Consider the following 20,419-nt stretch of genomic DNA (forward strand, 5'->3'; position numbering starts at 1 on the left):
AAAAGTGCTGGAACACTGAGCTCCTTTAAGACAAGGCTAATAACGCATTTGTTTAAAGTTGCCTTTGATTAATAATCAACTCATTTTCATCTGAATTCAAACTGTTAATCCCTTTTTATTATGCCACTGAATGATACTGTTGTCTTAGGTTTTCATCATTTAAAGCCCTTTGAATTGCCTTTTTGCTTAAATCTGCTGTCTTGGCTTTAAGCAGGTATTAAACTTGCTTTTCATCATGCCTTCATTTCTGTATCAAAAATATTTTTATTCTTGAAAACATCAATGAGAAAGTAATTATATTTATGTATTTTTTTTCCTTATTGAGGAACTAAAAGACATTACTTTTTAATAATATTTTGATCTATTAAATATGAGTGACTTCTTGTTTGTGGTGTTGCAAAAACTGGATTTTATACAAAGGCATTTTTCTTTCTTTTTTCCCCCTGCATAATAAGAATAAAAATACCAGCCAGGTAAAACCTTGGGTCTAACAAATCCTGAGCAACAGCCTTATGGCTAGTGGAAAGCAGGATGTAATCTCTGGAACTCTATGTTTTCTATGTTTAATTTGTCAGATTTCTTTCAGGCAGGTACATTACTGATGTGTGAGCTGTATAGCTGGCAGAACTGACAAAAACATAACACAAGGTATTGCTTGAACACCTTGACATTGTAATATTATTTTATCAATAGTGTGTTATATACAATAAAGGAACTGAGACACGACTTCATTTATTACTCACAATAAGAACCTTGAAACATGCAATATATGTAGAACCTAACATGGTTCATACATGAAGCTTTGGAACTAGATCAGGACTGGTGTTAGATTCTGTCTGATTCTGTAATATAAATGATAATTGATACCAAGAACAATCACTGTTTAATATAGAAACAGGTATAAGATGCAAAACAAACACTTTCAGGTACTGAGGCCACTTGGACAAAGGACAGCAGTCAGAAAAAGATGAGCTACAGGAGTCCAATTTGTCTTCCATCACTCTTTTATCTTTTTTTTTACTGTATTCACATGGATGGCAGTAAAACTACATTTGTAAGACGATGTTGATCTGATGCTGGAGCTCTGTCTTATTTGTCTGAAACTGGGCAAATTCTATTATTGTCATTCATTTTACCCTGATATGATGAATTTGTCATAAATAAGTACATCCCTTTTTCACATCCAACTCATAACAAGTTAAAACCTAACAGGACCACCTCCATGTTTACTTCAGACTGTGTAACAGCAATTTGAAGGTGTATCCTAGTTACAGCAAATACATTCAAACCAGAGTCACTTGCAAATTAGCCCTCATAGATATAGACACACAAGCACCAGATTCTAAAATACAATCATAGTTCTTGATTACAAAGGGAAGTAAATAGAGGCAAGGCTGAAGTGTAGGAGGGCTGATTGAAGTGTGTATTAGTATACATACGCGTGTGTGTCTCCTAGCAACCAGCACCTCTCCTTCTCTGTCTGCTTTGAGCCAGCTGAGCAGGCAGATGCAACAGGTGCTCTGTAAAACATGAGGCAGGAGTGAAAAGATGAGTTTAGAGGACCAACCAGCAGCTCATGCCAAGCATTACTTCTCTGTGTGTGTTCACCTCGAAATGGGATGTGGGTCAAACAGTATGGGTTAAGAACTTTATACAAGAGTTTTAAAAAGCTAAAGCTCAACAGTATGAGAGAGTGTGCACCTGTTAGCCTGTTAGGAACTGATGAGCAGAAAGAGTGAACAGTGGCTAGACAGGGTTTAGAATATGGTTGGAGATCAAAAGGTATGATCTAGTCAAATAACTACAACTGAACAACGACCACCTCCATGTTTACTTCAGACTGTGTAAACAGCGATGTGACAGCCTTTTGGCATGATGCAAGACTCAAGAAATCAGACTTTTTGCAAGGGGGATTTCATTTGACCAGAAGAGCCAAGGTACCATGACTACAAACGTCTCCAAATATGTAAGGGCCCCAATCACCTCAGAGTTAGCTTGGTACCTGTAATTATCTGTCCAGCAGATAATTGCCCTGAAAATACCAGTCACCATGGTGACACATAGTGGTGGGAGCATCATGGTTTGGGGATCCTTCTCTTTAACAGACATGGGAAAAATGGTTAGAGTTTATGATAAATGGCTTGAAGTGAATCCAGGGAAGTCCTGGTTAAGAAAAAAAAATATATATATATAGTAAGACACGTGTTCCAAAATACAAGCAGGCCACACTTTTTAGATTTCAATTCATGAAAGCTGTTTAAAATGACATGTCCACTTATCACTTCTACTTTGTGTTGGTTAATTACACACAATTCTAATGAAAATATTTAAAGGTTTGTGGTACATTACAAACTTTAAAAAATGGAAGAAAATATCATTCAGTGACTGTCTAACTTTCTGAGATGACTGGCAAGAAATATTGCACTTATTGCACAATATTCAATTTTTTTCAGATGTACGTTATCAATACACATACAAATTTTATAAATCATTTTATACTTCTCTTACTTACTTGGAATTATTACACATTGCCAGTCCATCTAGCTCCTGCTCTTAGCTGCTCACTTCCTATAACAGAGGAAGTTATCTTGTATTTGAGGCGATACAAGATTACTGAAACAGAGGACACACTCTCATGGTAAGGACTCAAATACAACAACCAAACGTTTCACTAAAACCTTAGTGCATAAAGTACTATTTAAAATTTAAATTACAACATTTAAAAGACTTTATAAAATAGTTAAGAAAGAACTAAGTGCTTTCTAACAGTCCTAGACCCAAAATGACACCATGTAACAAGATCAATTTAAGGGATTTAATCAATACTAAGGAACAAAGGTGTGTTTTTTCATTTAGAAGAGTGCAAATGCTGCTTTCAGCTTTCATGTGGTAATGTGGCAAACAGCTAGTAAAACTGGGAAGACTGGTTATAGAATTATAGAAGTAGAAATTCCTTTATTGTCTCAATTCCAGTGCAACAGCAGCAAAGTGGCAGGCAATCAAAGCCAGTAGACTCACACAAAGATAGAAACATAAAATATGTAAAAATTGAAAAGGAATAAAAAAATACTGTATAGTAATTGCAAAACATTATAAAAAATAGAGTGCCGTTAATAAAAATAAAAACATGGACACAGAACTATGAAGTCATCTGCATACATTAGGTGACTGATTATGTCATCACATTTGACATTTCATGTTAAAAAGGTAATGGGCCAATATACTTCCTGGCCTGAATCTAATCCCAACATTAAATGCATCAGACGTAGCATTACCAGATTTCACATACATTTACTGATGCCATTAGCAATAAACCAGGATTCTGATTAGATACTTGGGAATTCCTTGGTTATGTAGCTTGTAGAAAAGCTTTTGATGATTCACACAATCAAATGCTTTAGAGCATCGATCCTCAAATCCAGGCAGCTTTTAGACACACCTGAGTGAAATAATCAGGTCATTAGTGGGACTCTGGAAAACTTGACCGCACTGAGGAGATAATTCAACCATTTGAATGAGATGTGTTGAACCAAAAATGAAATACATAAATATTACAGTGTTGTGCCTGTTACACACGTCCAAGATCTCCTTTAATGCACGTCAATGTTGAAACCAAATAATGTTTAGGATTAGAAGTAAACTGGTTGTCAGAAGTGAGAAAAAACTCCAACTAATTTAACAATTTAATAAAACCTTTTCTAGCACCTTCCACAGAATACTCGCTAATATATGTATATATAAAATGCTGTAGACATGACCGAGTAGCTAATGAGTAGCTAATTTTATTCATTTATTTAGTCTCCAAAGTTTCCATATTGCTAGAACTTTAGCTGCTTGTTTGCACCGGTTCTTAATTTTCGAGATTTTCTCCTTCCAGTAAAAGACACTTCAAACTTCTAAGCCAAAACAATGGTACTTAAAAATGAATATCTCTGTCCATATCAGCACAGGAGGTTTCCTTTCCTCCTCTTCATCTCCCTCCTCCTCCTCGTCTCCATCCAGTATTGACGTCTATGACTCTGTCACCCGCCTCACCGGTTTCCAGGCAGCTCTCTGGTCCAGTCATGTAGTCACTTCTCCTTCTCCGTTCACATCCGTTCTCTGTGTCCTCGTGTTGTCTCTGTGCGTTTTTAGCCTAGTCTACTTAGAGATTTCCTGTAGTTGATGAATTGTGTTTTGTCTGAAACTCTTTTTGCGCTTTTCTGACGCTTTGGGGTGTTCCGTGCGTCAGAGCATCCCGCGATTTTCCACGCTTTCAATCTCCTCTCTGGTTGCTCCCTTGGCTCCTTCCTCTCTTTCTCCCTGTTGAGCACCGGGCGATTATCTGTCACCGCCGTGACTTCTAATTGTTTCTTGGCAAAGTTGGGAACCACAGAGGAGAAGGCTTCAATGAGTGCCCCACCGTTGATCCGGGCGCCCAGCCCGCTGCCGTTTTTGGGAGGGACGAGTAGCCCCAACACCGAGGGAGGAGGTGGGGAAGGGGGAGGCGGCGTGATCTCCTTCCAGATCCAGATAGGCATGAGCCGGGAGCCGGTGCTGCTAGACGCCGCGGAGCTCAACCTCAGTCAGGTCCGGGAAGTGGCGTGCTCCATTATCAACCAGAAGGTAACCAGCAGTTTGTCAGACGCTCAACGGAAGCTTAGAATCTGACACATTGCAAAGAAAATGCATAAATATAACACAAAAACGTTTTTCATAATCCCTTTCAATAATAACCACATCCTGATGCACTTTGCAATTATTTGTTTACTGATCTTTATCACCTGTTCTTAAATCCAGTTAGTATAGGATAATAATAATAATAATAATAATAATAATAATAATAATAATAATAATAATAATAATAATAATAATAATAATAATAATAATAATGCGTTTTGTTTGTGTTTGTGCAGGACACTTTACAAGTACAACAAAACAAAACAATAACAAATGAATACAATAATACACTAAAATGTAAACAGATGAACAGGATATCAAAGTCATAACACTAATATGCTACACCTGCAGATGGAATCATCCCTGTAAAACTTTGGCGTCCTGGAGACAGAGGAAGGAAAGTTGCCCTTTCAACTGTGTCCAGAGCTTCTAGAAAACTGTCAGCAGATCAGAGTGCTGCGCTGTGGTCAGTGCAGCACTCTGATCTGATACTGACCACAGCACAGCTGGGAAATTCTGGACCACAGTTGGAAAGTCAGACACAAATTTACCATAAGAAAACAAAACTGCTAAAAAAGTTCAGCAAATACATTGAGATAAGAAGGCTGATATGAGGTTCCTACATATCATATTTCCCACTCAAAAAACTGTCACGTTCAGTTGTTTGCAGATATTTCCAGGTGTGTAAAACACACACAGTCATTGTGTGTTTTAATCTTATTAATGTAACACCCTTTGCAAAAGTACAGTTGGTAAGCTACGAGCTACTTATCTGTCAAGCAGCTGACTGAGGACTGAACTCAAGCAGGTAGCCTGACTAATTAATCAGCTGCTTTCTTCTTGATAAGTGCTTAATAAATTACATCTATTTTGGCCTAACCAAACTTAGTCTGGGTTAGAAACATTTATGTTAAAATGGTAATATTTCATACAGTATTCTAAAATGAAAACAAATCATTCATCCTTTTTATTAATATGTCAAGTTCCTTACAGAAACCAAATTTCAAATGCCTGGCATTGAAATAAGGTTTAGTGTGATAATTTGCACGTAAGTGACCTGAGAAAATACAGACAAGTTTTCTAATAACATATCCATTTTTTAGGAGAAAATATGTTACCCAATCTAAATTAAACAAAACAAACAAAAAAAAAAAACACCATAACGAAACAAAAAATCAACTGTTTTTTCTCGCCACCATCAATCATCTGTAAAAACTGCCAGTGAGTCATTTATCTCACTTCTTTGCACATTTCATTTTTGCCACATATGATGCGTTTTGAGCATGAACATCATGTTTAAGGTATTGCCACACAATTTCAATTGGATTTGAGTCCTGACTTTGATTAGGCCACTCTGAAACCTTCACTTTGTTCACTTTGTTCGTGACGAATAAGAGAAATATTAAATATCAATGAACTATAACAGAAGGTTAACGTTACGAAGACGGAGGGTTAGTGGTGGTTCTGTGTGATTGAAGGGTTTAACATTTGATTTATAATTACATCTTCTGCTTCTGAATTATAAATGAATCATATCATAAAGTGCCTAAAGAATCCCACCTGCATTGCTCACTCTTAATTCATTCTTTAACAAAAGGGTCATTATAATTTTGCATAAGGCCACGTTGGTTTGGATACCTGAAATCATCATTTGGAAATTACATTTTGCATTCACAATGAAGCCTGCCTGTTTGCAGTCCACTTTTTGTGCTCTCACCCATCCACTGATTTTTCTATGGAATGTAACTCGAGTTATTCTCAGAATATTTACTTATTTACTCTGAGTTTATTGGTGAAGAAAAAAAAGAATCACATTTCCCAAAAATTGTATTTTTAATAACAGCACTTTTGATTAAATTTATGACCCAGCCACACTGGAGGTCCACTGTGCACAGCTTATTTTTGTCTTCCAAAATGTATGTATTTGAGGAATATTGAAATATTTTAACTGTTAAAAAAAAGGTAAAATCTTCAAGTGGGCAAATATTGTTTCAGGGTGAATGCTTAGTGTACCAGTGTAGTGATCAGAGGAATGGTTGCTAACATCTTTCTACATAAAAATATATTTTCCTGATAAGTGGTCAGGTACAGCTCTTTCAAAATCCTACATTTCCTAATTTGTTATTTTTAGCTGTAACTGAAAACAGAGTGAGCTAAAACTGAGCTATAATTGGCATTTATTATTATGTTACATTTTGAACCATCATATTTCAGATTCTAAATAGGGATTGAAATACTAATTTCTGATCTTTTATGCAGCTTTCCAATTATATTCTTGATCTGGTAGCTGGCCCTATTGTTATATTAATACTGTAACAATTTCCTTGTGTAACTTGTAAAGCTGATTACCAAAAATTATCTTTACAAAACGAATTTCCCAGAAGAAATGCTCATGGTTATAATCCCCTTCAACATCTTAATTTGATGAGTAAATTTCCAGAAAAGGATGCATGATTACATTTTTTTTTAATCAAGCCTCAATTGTCTGAATTGATTTTTAACTTTGGGCTTATTAAACAATTGATTCACAAGAACGTCAAAAACCCCTAAGAAACTGAATGTTTGCTTAAATGTGCAGTTCTGTGATAATCTATTTAAAACAAGGTACACAAAGCAATATGATGCGACTTTAGCAAAATAACTAAACAAATGTAAATGTCACAGTGTTGGCCTGGAGCAATTTTTTTAAATTGGAGTCCATAAGCACTGTCAACACTCCTGATCTGAGCAAATGTCATCAAACTGCAACTTTTTGCTGATTCTGAATAGGTTACCTAAGTAGCTCTGCTGAGTACGTCGCTTATACAGACACTAATCATGTATTCCCAATAGAATCTCTTTCTTCTCTTGTGAAAGGATTTCCTTGGTGTCTCGCCCTTTTGAAGACTCATACTCCTGTCTGGAAAAGGGGATGTTGCAACAAATGTCATGAGAAATGCTTGATCCTTAAAAACAAGAGAAGTTGGCATGGTAATTCCACAGAACTTAACACCTGATGATGAATAACGCCTTATTTTAAAATGTGATAACACACACGAACATGAATGAGGAGCCATTGCAATGTTTGTTCTTTGAATGCTGAAAAGTTTATTCTCTTTGCGGTTTGCAAAAATCGAATTTGCTTACCTGAGTGTGTTCCTGATTTTAGGTCCAGTGAGTACTTTGAAATTCAACATCAAAAAAGTTTCCAAATCAATGCTTTGATATTCATGTTGAAAAAGATAGTACACACTCCAAATGTGTAGAGCTTAATGTTATTTAATAAGGAGGTGACAGTGCCAGTCACTGTCCTGTAACTGGTGAGTTGCCAGTTTGAACCCCAACTCCGTCTGTCTCTGTCATTGTTTCCAAGACATTTCACCGGTCCTTCTTGTATTTCCATGCTTTAAAAATACAGAGGGCTTACTTTGAGTGCTCCTAAAGCAGCTGGGTGGCCAGAAAACCTAGAGGTCTGGGAGGAATTCAAGCAAGCTTTGGAGGCAGAATGTCAGTGTCCTGAAGTAAGTTCTCAGAGTACCTTCACCTTTAGTCCAGACTCAGAATATTCTCATGTGGAGCAAAACTGCCTTTTGAATATACTTAAATCTGTCATCTTTTGCTGCAGCAGAACTTTGACTATGTCATAATGGGTTTTGTAGAGAAAATATACACATTTTGTGGAGAGCAAGAAGTTTTAAGTTCTTCCACTCCCGCTGGAAGAACCGGGAGTGGATCAGCCAGAACAATGCAGAAAATAATCAACATGGGGAAACAAGCAGTAATATTTTAGAGAGCCAGAGGAGAACAATGCAAACCAGAAGAGGTGGACGTGATTACAAAGAGGAAAGGAGGGAAATGATTATAAACAGCCTGAAAGTAATTTAAATAATAAACAGGAAGAAACAATAATTTAAGGAAATAAAAGAAATACATTGCAAGATCTAAACAGATAAACAACATATAAATGATCAAAACGTGAACATAAATTAAAGCCAAAGTTCCAACACCTTTGAGTCTAATTACTATGTGGTGGAGTTTGCCAATATATTTAAAAGGCTCCTCAGTGCCAGGCTACAAGGAATGGGTGACATCTGCTCAGAGACTTTGAAAGCTTTGAAGTTGCTTTGATTAATTTTGTAATAGAAGATTGATCACTATATTTGATTTATTTGATGATTCTTATTCTTGATGATTTTGATGATTGCATTTGACAAAATGCAATGTAAATTACTGGTTTCATTTATTACTCTATTATGATTTTATCATTTAAAGCACTTTGAACTGCCACAGACAACACCAGTGGAGTGGCAGATCAGGGTTTTGGTTTCTAGAGGAGTTTGGAGAGTGCCCTTCAACTGTCCAGGGTATACACTTCAGTCTCCAGAAAAAGTCTATTGTGTCAGAATGGAGTCTCCATTCAGTTGTCCAGCTTTGGGTTAAGGAGCAGAAATGTGGATTTTGTTGTGGTTATAAAACAGAGGATCAGATCTTCAGTTTGGTTTGGTGAGTTGGTGAGGAAATCAAATGAGTTTGGCTGTCGTGTCCACATGAGATTTGTGAACTCAGAGAAGGCATATAACATTAACAATCTGTGGTGGGTATTGCTGGTAAATAATTAGTCACTTAAATTGCTTGATCTTGATTTTCAGTATGAATACAGACCGTGAAAGCGGGGCCTCACGATCCTTCTGACTTTTCGGGTTTAGTTGGAGCTTCTGCTAACACCGTTGAATTCAAGGGAAGTTGAGCTTCTTTCTAGCGTGGATAAGGGTTCCCCCTGCTTTCCTTAGTCAGTGATCTCTTTTGTGATTTTCCCAGATAGTACATGAAAAGGTAGCAGTCCTGGAAATGAAATTGTTTTGTTTGGAAGCCTCAGAGTTTTTGCAAAGAGTTTGTTTCTGTTGATGTCTTCAAGTCTGCTTTAATCTAACCCAAGTTTGTTTGCTATAAAGTCTGGTTCATTTGAGGAGATGCGAATATACAATCAAATTCTCATCTGGAAAAAAAAAAAAAACCTCTGGTCTGCCCACAAACGTAGGTCTTGGTTCAGTTGAAGTGAACTCTGGTGCGGTTCAAATGCCTATGTGAATGCCGAGTGGACCAGAGAACACTTCAACAGCATGAAGTGGACTCCAGCGCAGGGTGTCTGGAGTAAATACAACCAAAACAAACATGTGTCTAGGAATGGCTCATGGCTTTTTGATGAAGACAAAAGAAAAACACAGTTAAACTCTCTGTTTCTTGTAGAAGGAAGTTACGCTGAGTGTCTTCTTCAGTTGTTTTCATATATTTTCCTTCCGTGGTTCTTGGTGCAGTGCCCCCACAGGTGAGGGGCTGAATAGGTGTTTTAAAAGGTTGGTTCATTTGACACAGAGCAGTGTGAAAGCTAACCACTAGAGGGGAAAATGTAACAAATGTTCCAGTTTTGGTCCCTAATCAAACCAAGTCTACTGGATGTTCAGGTGTGAAAACACCCTAAAGCTCAGTTTAGTGTGAGGTGTGCACAATGAGAATCCATAAAGAAATTATTTTAATTATCAGGTTTTCTAATTATCACACTAGACTATGGTTATTACATAATTTCATGGCTGATAAAACTAGAAGCTGTGCAGTGCCAACATCTCAGAGATACTTGCCCAGATCTATTGGTTCTCCATCTACTACAGAGTACACTTTAAGACCTTACAGGGCTGGCCAGGCACTGGTGTACATCTCCTCACATGTCCCCACCAGGATCCTAAGGTTATGTGGCCAAGACCTGCTGGTTGTGAGACTGAAAGATCTCCCCCTTAGTTTGAGGGAAAAACTCAGCTTTTTGAAATTGCTTTTAACTAGAAACTGTTTTTAATTGGGGGTTTTTTTCGGCACAGCACTTTGCAATCTACATCTTGAAGGGTGCTACATAAATAAAGTTTTATTTACTTTGACTAAGAGGATTCAGACATATTATAGAGTAGTAGTCCACTGGTTAAGTTTCTAGTGAGAGATGAGCAGAGGAGCTCCATCATCCAGGTGAAGCTCTGACTTCTTTCGATGCTCTTTTGCATGAATGCTATCTGAACTAACAAGGAAGAGTTTTTGGGTCAAATCCAGAAAATATAACTTAAGTTATAATATATCATAACTTAACTTTAACTTTAATTCATGCAGCAGTCTGGTTATAACCTCTCATAGGCTTTGAACACACATATACTAACACCTCTACTCCTCTATAGCAGTAAAACTGGAACTGTGTGTACTGTGTATCAGTCCGTTGTGCTTTCCCTTTGTTGCCTGGCAACTGATGATGATTGGGACTGTGAAGTGTCCTTGTGAGGGCCGTTATTAGAGACACACACATACAGACAGGCCGTTGCTTTCCAAACAAATTGGAAGATGATGAACAGATGTGTGTCTTTCGTCCGTCTCATAGTCATATTTCTTCCTGCTTGTTTCAAGTCCTCACATTTATTTATTCATGCCTCTTTCTTTTTACCTTATTTTATCCCCCTCTCAGCTTAAAATGTTATGGGTAATTCTGGTTTATAAATATGAAAAACTTTCAGTTTTAAGTATGATTTAAAGTGTGCTCATTCTAAAGTAATTGTTACTTGATTTTCAATTTAGTTTTATGGTAGAAATATTCCATCACTTACAATTTAAAGAGTCAGTTTATCCACATTTGTTATGTTGGTCTATGGTTACACACCAAACTTACTACCCAGTGAACCTTTTTTTTTAACTGCTTCTGTTCAGAATTGTCAACACTTCTGATAAAACTATTCACAACTAAAGAACTGTAATGTGTTCTTTCATCACCCAGTATGTGGTTAAAGCGCCCAATGACAGGTTTATTAACATTATTGTGCATTGATTTGAATACATCAAAAATGAATTCTTCCTGGCCCTTCATCACAGTATTTCAAATATAGCTTAATACTGTAAAATCACAAGCTGAGCTCACTCAGACTTGGACTGCTACATGGTGACTAGGTGCTTCTAATCTGATCCTTAGTATGTGTAGAACATGCATCACAGGTGCTTTGGCTACACGAACCAGGCAGTTTTGCAATGATAGTCAGGCAGTGGTCTCCAACTCCAGTCCTCGGGAGCTACTGTCCTGCAACTTTTAGATCCATCCCTGCTCTGACACACCTTGTTCAAACGATTAAATGACCTCTTTAGCGTGCATCAAGTTTGGTAAAGGCCTGGAAATGAGCAATTCATTTGACTCAACTGCATTAGAGGAGAGAAGCATCTTAAAGGCATGGGGAAGTAGTTTTTGAGGACTGGAGATAGAAACTTCTGGACTAAGAGCTTAAGAATTTATATTGACGAAAATGAAGGAGCAGAGGCTCAATCTACTGTTCATTTACTGCTAAGACTTACTTCAGTATGTCTTAAGTCTTAAGAAGCTAAGTGGTGAAAAACTAAGAGGTAAACTATTCTACTTTGTGTGCATTGTGGTCAGTACATAGAAGAAACACTACAGTTACTCATGTTTCATAGAGTTTTGCTCTTGAATTTTAATCTTTACTTGGTGTGCATGCCCCCGAAAGGCAAAATCATTTGAAAGCAAAGACTGTTTTAATGTAGTGAAGATTATAGTAAGCTATTTTATTCCCTGAAGCCAGATGAATACCATCAGGTGCACAAATTGTTTTTAAGATGTAAAACTCTGGATGACTTTTAATTTTCTGCTCACAAAGACCTGGAAATAATCTGAACTGGCTTGCTAAAACTCTCAAGTTATTCATAAAGGCCTCATTAAAGATATTCAATTTTACATAAATGTATTGTGTTATAATTTTTGTTTAAAAAATAATTTCTCTAGTACAGTAGTTGGCAGTATGCAATGATCACTTTTTTGTTTTTATTTAGTAAAACTTGTGAGGAGGGGCGTAACTGATATCACCCATTAACTGATGGCTAACACTTTGTAAACCTTCCAGCTTTCAGTTTTGGGTTGCATTATGAACTAAAATAATTTAAATGGAGCACTTGGGGATCTGCAGGTCTAACTGCTTGCTGACTGGCCAACACATAAAGTCTTAAAGCTTTATGTGTTGCATTATATTATAAGCTGTATAATAAAATGATTGGAAAGATGGAGAGGAATCGGCCTTGTTTTTTGTCTCTATGACAACAAGAGCTGCAATGCTGCTATGGTGACAGCACACATAAAAAACTGTATCTATGAAGTGAGGAGCCAGTTAGAGAGGCAGGTGAAGGTCTGAACAATGAGGCCGCTCAACCTCATGTTTTTTCTTTTTGTCATCATTTTCTGCTCACGTCACTCCTTCTCTGCTCCTGCATGTCATAGTCTCTTCTCTGTTCATAGTGAGTCATTATACATGTAAATATAATTTTCATATTTTGGCGTTTCGGTATATTTTGTATTTTGAAAGTATTTTTGTTGAGTAAATGAAACAGAAACTACTTGTGACAGAATGTGGATTGGTATAGGTTGTCAAAGAGCAAAACAAGCAAATAAAATCCATCCTGTCTTTTTTGCTCAATTTTAACTTTAATATTAATTATTTAATTTAACATTATTTGTAAGTCATTAAACGTTATGCTGGACCATGATACTCCAACTACTTCCTGTCATTTCTTCTTCATGGTTTCCACCAGTGGCAACATCTGGTGCAAAATGTTTTCTTTGCAGTTTTACGAAATAAACCAATTTCAGTACAGCATAAAAGAACCATCTCATCCTAATGAAAAAATATTTTATTGAAAAACAAAAGTCTTTGCAAAATGTATGTTTTTACATTTAGCAAAAGTATTTTCGAGATATCACATTGTGAAATTACATGGTCAGTGGAAGTGCAGCTGCTGAGATATGCAGTGACTAATTGTTTCTTGTTTTCCGTTTTATAAACTCTTGACCATTTCTTTCAAGTGTTAAAGAAATAAAATCTGCTTACATTTCTTGTTCTGTTGTTTTTGAGTCAGGGTCCTGTCATTCCATTCCAGAGCTTCATTAATCAGCCCTCAGAATGGCAGAATACTGCAAGAATATAGCAGTTACACCTTTCCCAAAAGCTGACAAACGTTTCTTGACTAAAAACATATTTTGTTCTTTTTGTCAGCTGCCAGAGTGTGGATTCTATGGGATGTATGAAAAGATTCTTTTGTTTCGTCATGACCAGACATCAGACAATATGCTGCAGCTGCTGCGCTCTGCCTCGCAGATCCAGGAGGGTGACCTGGTGGAAGCCATTCTGTCAGGTGAGAAAGGAGGAAGAGTGTTAGTGCATTGCCAAACAGCCAAAACATTCTGGGTATTGTGGAATACATTTTTGTGAGTCTGTGAATGTGTATGATAGGTCTTGCGTATCATTTTGTTGAACAAACAAATCCAGGTTTCCATGAGAATTGATTAGTTAGGAATTCTGATTCTGAAGATCTGCTCTGTCACCAAACAGACCAGATGTCCTGAATAATATTCTGATAAATGTAAACCCAATCTGATGACTTCCTATAGTTTGTATAATATGTGAAATATTCAAAAAGCAATATGTGATATTGCTCACACTGACTGCAGGTCTAGTTGTTTGTCAGTTTCTAAGTTAGCCACTTAGAGCCATGTCTTGCTTGTAATATGTTTCTTAATTAAGAGTAACATGTTTACTGAATTCTTTAGGCTGAGATGCTTTTCCTCACATTTTAAAATCACAGGCAGACCTGCAGTAGGGTTGTTTCAGTAAGACTCTTTGAGGCTCCTGACAATGTGAAATGGCACACACTGACAAAGTGGCTATTCGTCATGTTTGAATCAATTCCAGAAATGTTTGCCTGCACCAGTGAGTTTACTGTTGTGGGCTCATCCTGAAACTGATGTCAGTTCTTTGAGCTAGGTCCTCATCTGTCCTTCAGACCCATCCCTGGGCTCAAGTACAGGACTCAGCTGTTTACACACAGCAGCACTGACAGCCGGACCACTGCTGTTTCCCAATGTCTGTATACACTATCAACACAGCACAGTTGAGTTTGTGTGGGAGTGTGTTTTAATTTCTCACCTGGCAAGGTGAGAAATATTTTTAAAACAAATTTTTTCAACAAATGCTACGTTGTGAGGATCCACACTTCTTATAGGGCCCAAAGCTCAGGCCCCATATTTTGGGGACAGGGGCTATTTTTAGGGGAGATGGATGGATGGATGGATGGATGGATGGATGGATGGATGGATGGATGGATGGATGGATGGATGGATGGATGGATGGATGGATGGATGGATGGATGGATCTGATAAAATGAGTACTCAGCCAGTTACCTTGAATTGTCACACTATTCAGCTCATTTATCAATAATTTACATTAAAAATACTTAAAACAGTTTGAATTAGCTTTATTTTAACACAAGGAGTCTTTTAACAGTAATATTTCTACAAGTAATATTTTTATACAAGTTCACAGCTATTATGATCTGATCTTCTGCAGCTTCAGCCACTATGGAGGACTTCCAAATCCGTCCACACAGTCTGTTTGTTCATTCGTACAGAGCTCCAACTTTCTGCGACCACTGCGGTGAGATGCTGTGGGGTCTGGTACGGCAGGGGCTCAAATGTGAGGGTAAGAAAGTTTCGGCTCAAAAGCACAGCATGATGAAAGAAAGGAAAACCCAGAGTATAATAACTAAAAAAAAAAAAAAATCTTGTTGGACTTTTGTTTTCCAGGATGTGGTCTGAATTATCACAAACGCTGTGCATTTAAGATTCCCAACAACTGCAGTGGGGTGAGAAGGCGTCGCAATTCAACGGTTTCACTAACAGGAGGAATTGTTAATGTGGGCCGCCCCCTCTCTGCTGAGCCATCACCTCCCCACTACACAGATGATGCTTTGCTGGTCAGTTTTATTGTAAGAGATGGCAAAAATATGTAATGTTATTTTTACAGACATAACTGACTGCATTGTTTTATTGTGTATGTTCATTACGGTACAGTCTCCTGTAAGTCCCAATGTTGAGGTAAGTCCCTCCAAGTTCATTCATAGGAATTTCAAAATTCGAGTGTAAATTTGTGTAATGAATATATTCAACATAAATGTTTTATTGTAGAAATGCAGTAGCAGGATTTTACAATCTAGGGTTTTTTTTAATTTTAACTTAAAAACGTACTATTTGTTTAGAACAAAAGAAAAGAGATTTTGAAAATATTTTGGGTAATATCGAGATTATAATGTGGACAGTAAAATAATAGTTAGATGTTGAAATACTCCTTAAGGTAATTAGAATGAAAGTGAGTTAAGCCAGAAAGTACAAATTAGACTCCAGTATTGTTTCTATAGTAGAAGCTGAATATGTAGCCTTTAGCCGCACTATAACACATCACTTGTGTCATGCTAGCTACCTTTGCTTTAATGATAAAACATATGAATCATTCTGTTCTGTTTCCTTGATTTTGTCTGAATTATAATTGTTTTTAAAAATGTCACATGTCACCAGCAAACTTCATGGTTCTTTGTCTTTGCGACAGAAGAACCAGTTAGATTATTACTCTGGCAGGGAGCGGCGAGCTAGCACCCAGTCATACATCGGACGCCCCATTGAGCTGGACAAAATCCTACTATCAAAGGTCAAGGTTCCCCACACATTCCTAATCCACTCATACACCAGGCCAACTGTGTGCCAACACTGCAAGAAGCTGCTGAAAGGCCTCTTCAGACAGGGTCTCCAGTGCAAAGGTATGTACATTAGTGATCTTTATTTTTACGCCAGCACCAGTACTTCAACGTCTTCAAGTACCTTATTTTGGTGGGGGTTGGTGAAGAGTAACTACCTGGTTCAGTAGCTAGCTTACTCACTCTAATGGTGACCTTCTCCGTTATTGTGTCTTTCTCAGATTGTAAATTTAACTGCCATAAACGATGTGCTCTGAAAGTGCCAAACAACTGCCTTGGAGAAGTTTCCAGAAATGAAGGCAAGTTTCCACATACAAAACCATCAGAGCTTATTTTGTACTTACACATATAGGTGAATGGATTCTCTTGCTAAAACAATCTGTACAACAACCCTGATAGGCCAAGCTATTCAGGTTGACCAGGTATTTCTGGATCTTCGCCCTACAGCCCAGTTTTGTTTTGAAGTTGTATTCCAGTCTGAGTTAAATTCTTTGTCGTTTGACTTTAATTGTTGTGTTACAGATCTTCTGAGCCCCGGAGCAGAGTCAGATGCTGTGATGGTGGAGGGTTGCCTTGACGACCCCAGTGGTGACCGACGTGGTAGCCTACTTGATGACATGGATGAAGCACTAACTTCAGATGGGGGCTTAATGCTGGACACCGGATCTGCTGACCTTAGTGACCTGCGTGACCCTGATCTGGATGACTCCAACCGTGCCATCAGGTAAACACTCCAACAATTCATCCACAGAAGCTGGAACAGAACCAGGCTGAGGCTGTGCTTTGTCTGTCTGCCTGCAGCCCGTCCACCAGTAACAACATCCCACTGATGCGAATTGTTCAGTCTGTCAAACACACCAAGAGGAAGAACAGCAATGTGATGAAGGAAGGCTGGATGGTTCACTACACCAGCAAGGACACTCTTGTAATTGATTTTTATATTTTCACAAATTGTGGATTATTTTACTCGGTTAAATGCTGTTCTTTATTTTTTAGTAGCACTATTTGAGTTTATGGCTGAAACAATTAATTGGATTAATTGTGATCAGTCAGTTATTGAAATAATCAATAATCATCTACTAATTTTGCAACTGATTGGTCGCTAATTGGAGTATACAGAGACTGAGGCTTAGCTCCAATTAAGCCAAAACTGTGCTTAAAATTTTTATATACTGCGTTTAAAATAAAAAATATAGTAGCAGATGCTGAGACGTCCACTTAAGAAATGCTGTTACTACATTTCATTCAATAAAATGTTTATTTTATGTAAAAACTTAATTGAATTATTCGTGGACTTTTTGTGTTTTTTGATTGTGTTTCTAATACTAAGTAAAATAAACTTAATTGGTTCAATGAAAAATCTGCAGAATGTGCCATTTTTTTATCCAGTTAATTGATTAATCATCAAAACAATCCAGAGGATATTTGATTACTAACATAATCATTAGTTGCAGTCCTATTTGAGTTCCAAATGATGTTTAGAGAATGTTTGCTCCTTTTTTCGTAGAAAATGTTTTTAATCACAATAGAGTAAATTAAAAAATTATTTTTCCACCAAAACAGCCTTTTGATCCTGACCTTTCTCAGTTACTGCTGGTTATGTTTGCTTTCCTCTGCTGACATCTCTTTGTCTCTCTGTTTCAGAGAAAAAGGCATTACTGGCGGCTGGACAGTAAATGCATCACCTTGTATCAAAACGATACAGGAAGTAAATACTACAGGGTAGGATACACACGTCCAACCTTTTTGATTATTGAGGAAGAATCACATTCTCTATGATAGTAAATGTGTTGATGGGGCATTTTGAGCTGTGACAGGACTAATAGACTAAGGAACTCCTCTATCTATCTATCTATCTATCTATCTATCTGTCTGTCTGTCTGTCTGTCTGTCTGTCCGTCCGTCCGTCCGTCCGTCCGTCCGTCCGTCCGTCCGTCCGTCCGTCCGTCCGTCTGTCTTCAGAATTCATATTTTATTACCCCTTAATCTTTGTTTCATAACAAATATATAAACAAGGTACATAAAGCCTGAAATTAATAATAATCTCAGTGAAATATCTTTGTCGCATAATTATGCTTTCAACTGAGTATTGTATTGTGAGGCAGTATTCTTGCTGCTGCCATGTTACTCTTTTATTCAATATCTTATCATGTCCTTTAGAAGCTTGAAGGAGAGCATCTTGCAGCAGCAGGGTAAAATAGCTTGATTTTATTTTCCAGTTGTTGCCATGGTGATTCAAGATGTCAAGGCTTCACCACGATGGATTTGTATGGCTCTTATGCTCACGCTGAACTTAAAAGTACTCAGAATTCTTAAACCACATTGAAGTCAATATTGTGCAACCAAATACTAACATTTCCAATTCAGAGTATTTTTAATTTTTACAACAAATTTTTATGTATTTAGTTTTAATCTTAGTCCTTTGCCTAAAATGTAATTTAGTTCTAGTCACAATTCAGTTCAATCTCATTTTCATTGTTAGAAAAGGTATCGTCATCGTTACCAAAATGAACACAGATTCAGAGTAAGTGGATTCAGTAAACCCAGACATTATGGAAGCTTCTTTCTGAATTCTACTCATCTCCCAAATCCAAATTCGAGAGAAACCATACACCGTCAAGAATTTGTATCTTCACAAGTTGTGCTCCATTTATTTCCTTATCTGTCTTCAGGAGATTCCTCTGTCAGAAATCCTGTCTCTGGAGCCAGCTCAGAACTTCTCTCTGCTTCCGGAAGGAGCCAACCCTCACTGTTTTGAAATCACTACAGCAATGTTGGTTTACTATGTCGGAGAGAACCTGTTGAGAGGCGAAGCATCCATGACTGGCAGTAGCATCCTGGTGAGAGACCGATTTGAATTCTATTTGAAGTGAAATGATGTAGAATTGGCTTTCAGTGCATGAGGGTCTAATGCACCTATACTGGTGTTTACATGATTTATCAGAACAGAACTTTGAGTAGATTGTATTATGAGCATGCCTTTTCATCCTTTTGCATAGTAGCCAATGTATTTTCTCAATCCCAGCATGCTCAGTGTTGGTTACAATCTGTGTTGTTTACTGCCAATGAACCCCAGCGTTTCAGTAATAATTGAAAGTATTTCTAAAATGTAGAAAGTCATTTGGTTGTTATTAGCACTTTAGAATCTTCATACAAAAAGACAAATGCAATAGCTGCATTTCCATTAACAACAAAAACTAATTCGTAAGCAGCTTCAGAATCTGCCTTTTGCAGACGATGTGGTTCTGTGGCTTCATCACGCCATGACCCACAGCTTTCACTGGAGCAGTTTGCAGACGTGTGAAGATCAGGGTTTCCAAATCTAAGGCCATGGAGTTTAAGGAGGAGTTTAAGGGTCCCAGGGTCTTGTTCACAAGTTCTCCTCACAAGTGGGAAGAGATCCAGAGGGAGACCCAGGACATGCTGGAGGGACAACATTTCTCTGCTGGCCTGGCCTCACCATGAGATTCCCCTGGATGAGCTGGACAATTAGCTGTTCAGAGAGAAGTCTGGGCCTCTGATAGCCTGCTGCCCCCGTGACCTGACCCCAGATTAAGTGGAAGAAGATGGATAGATAAAAAAATAAATAATAATAATTTAAAATATTTCATTTCCACAAACTGGTTTCAGGTTAGTGGAGTTGGGCAGGATGTGTCTCGGATGTGGGAAATGGCCATCCAGCATGCTCTTATGCCAGCCGTCTCTACAGGAATTTGCCACAATTCCCACCGAAGTGGGCACAGTAAGACACAAGACCAGCTCACCTGCATATATTTTATGAATTAAAAATGTAAAAGACTAAATGATTATGAACTTTGTTAAACAACCAATGCCTAAAGTTTTAAGACTCATGTCTTTGTTGAGGTAAAATATTAACTGTTGCACAATCTCAGATAAAGGTGCAGCGTAGGACATGATACCTTCAGTGAATCATTTCAGTAACAAAACTAGCCAAGATACTGAGAAACAGGTGTGACTCGAAATTTATCCTCATTGTTTCTTCATGATTTTGAAGATGTGGAGAAAATACAGCAAAGAACTGGCATCAGTGAAACAGTTATTGTCTTTCATCATCACTCTGAAAAGGTCATTTTGACCAGCTAGGAGCCCGTCAGTCTACAGCAACAATGTGTGTCCAGCAGAGCTCACCCTGTGCAACATTTACTTAAACCTCAAC

General features: G+C 37.6%; 1 protein-coding gene across 4 annotated transcripts in view; it reads left to right on the plus strand.

The window, feature by feature from the left end:
- The first annotated feature begins 3,904 nt into the window (after positions 1–3,904).
- Positions 3,905–20,419, plus strand: part of prkd1 (protein kinase D1) — a 31,608-nt gene continuing 15,093 nt past the window's right edge. The window contains exons 1-12 of one of the 4 annotated variants that reach the window (XM_023352246.1): positions 3,905–4,605; positions 13,713–13,851; positions 15,063–15,194; positions 15,299–15,468; positions 15,566–15,589; positions 16,098–16,305; positions 16,464–16,541; positions 16,765–16,966; positions 17,044–17,167; positions 17,887–17,964; positions 18,915–19,082; positions 19,873–19,984. In XM_023352246.1, coding sequence (XP_023208014.1) covers positions 4,390–4,605; positions 13,713–13,851; positions 15,063–15,194; positions 15,299–15,468; positions 15,566–15,589; positions 16,098–16,305; positions 16,464–16,541; positions 16,765–16,966; positions 17,044–17,167; positions 17,887–17,964; positions 18,915–19,082; positions 19,873–19,984 — 1,651 coding nt within the window. In that variant the 5' untranslated portion in view covers positions 3,905–4,389. Of the gene's footprint in view, positions 4,606–13,712; positions 13,852–14,411; positions 14,580–15,062; positions 15,195–15,298; positions 15,469–15,565; positions 15,590–16,097; positions 16,306–16,463; positions 16,542–16,764; positions 16,967–17,043; positions 17,168–17,886; positions 17,965–18,914; positions 19,083–19,872; positions 19,985–20,419 lie in introns of those variants that run through there. The other 3 variants (XM_023352247.1, XM_023352249.1, XM_023352248.1) reach the window with 3 other exon arrangements.

Source organism: Xiphophorus maculatus, chromosome 19, assembly GCF_002775205.1.
Source record: "Xiphophorus maculatus strain JP 163 A chromosome 19, X_maculatus-5.0-male, whole genome shotgun sequence".
In the NCBI taxonomy this organism is placed as follows: Eukaryota; Metazoa; Chordata; class Actinopteri; order Cyprinodontiformes; family Poeciliidae; genus Xiphophorus; species Xiphophorus maculatus.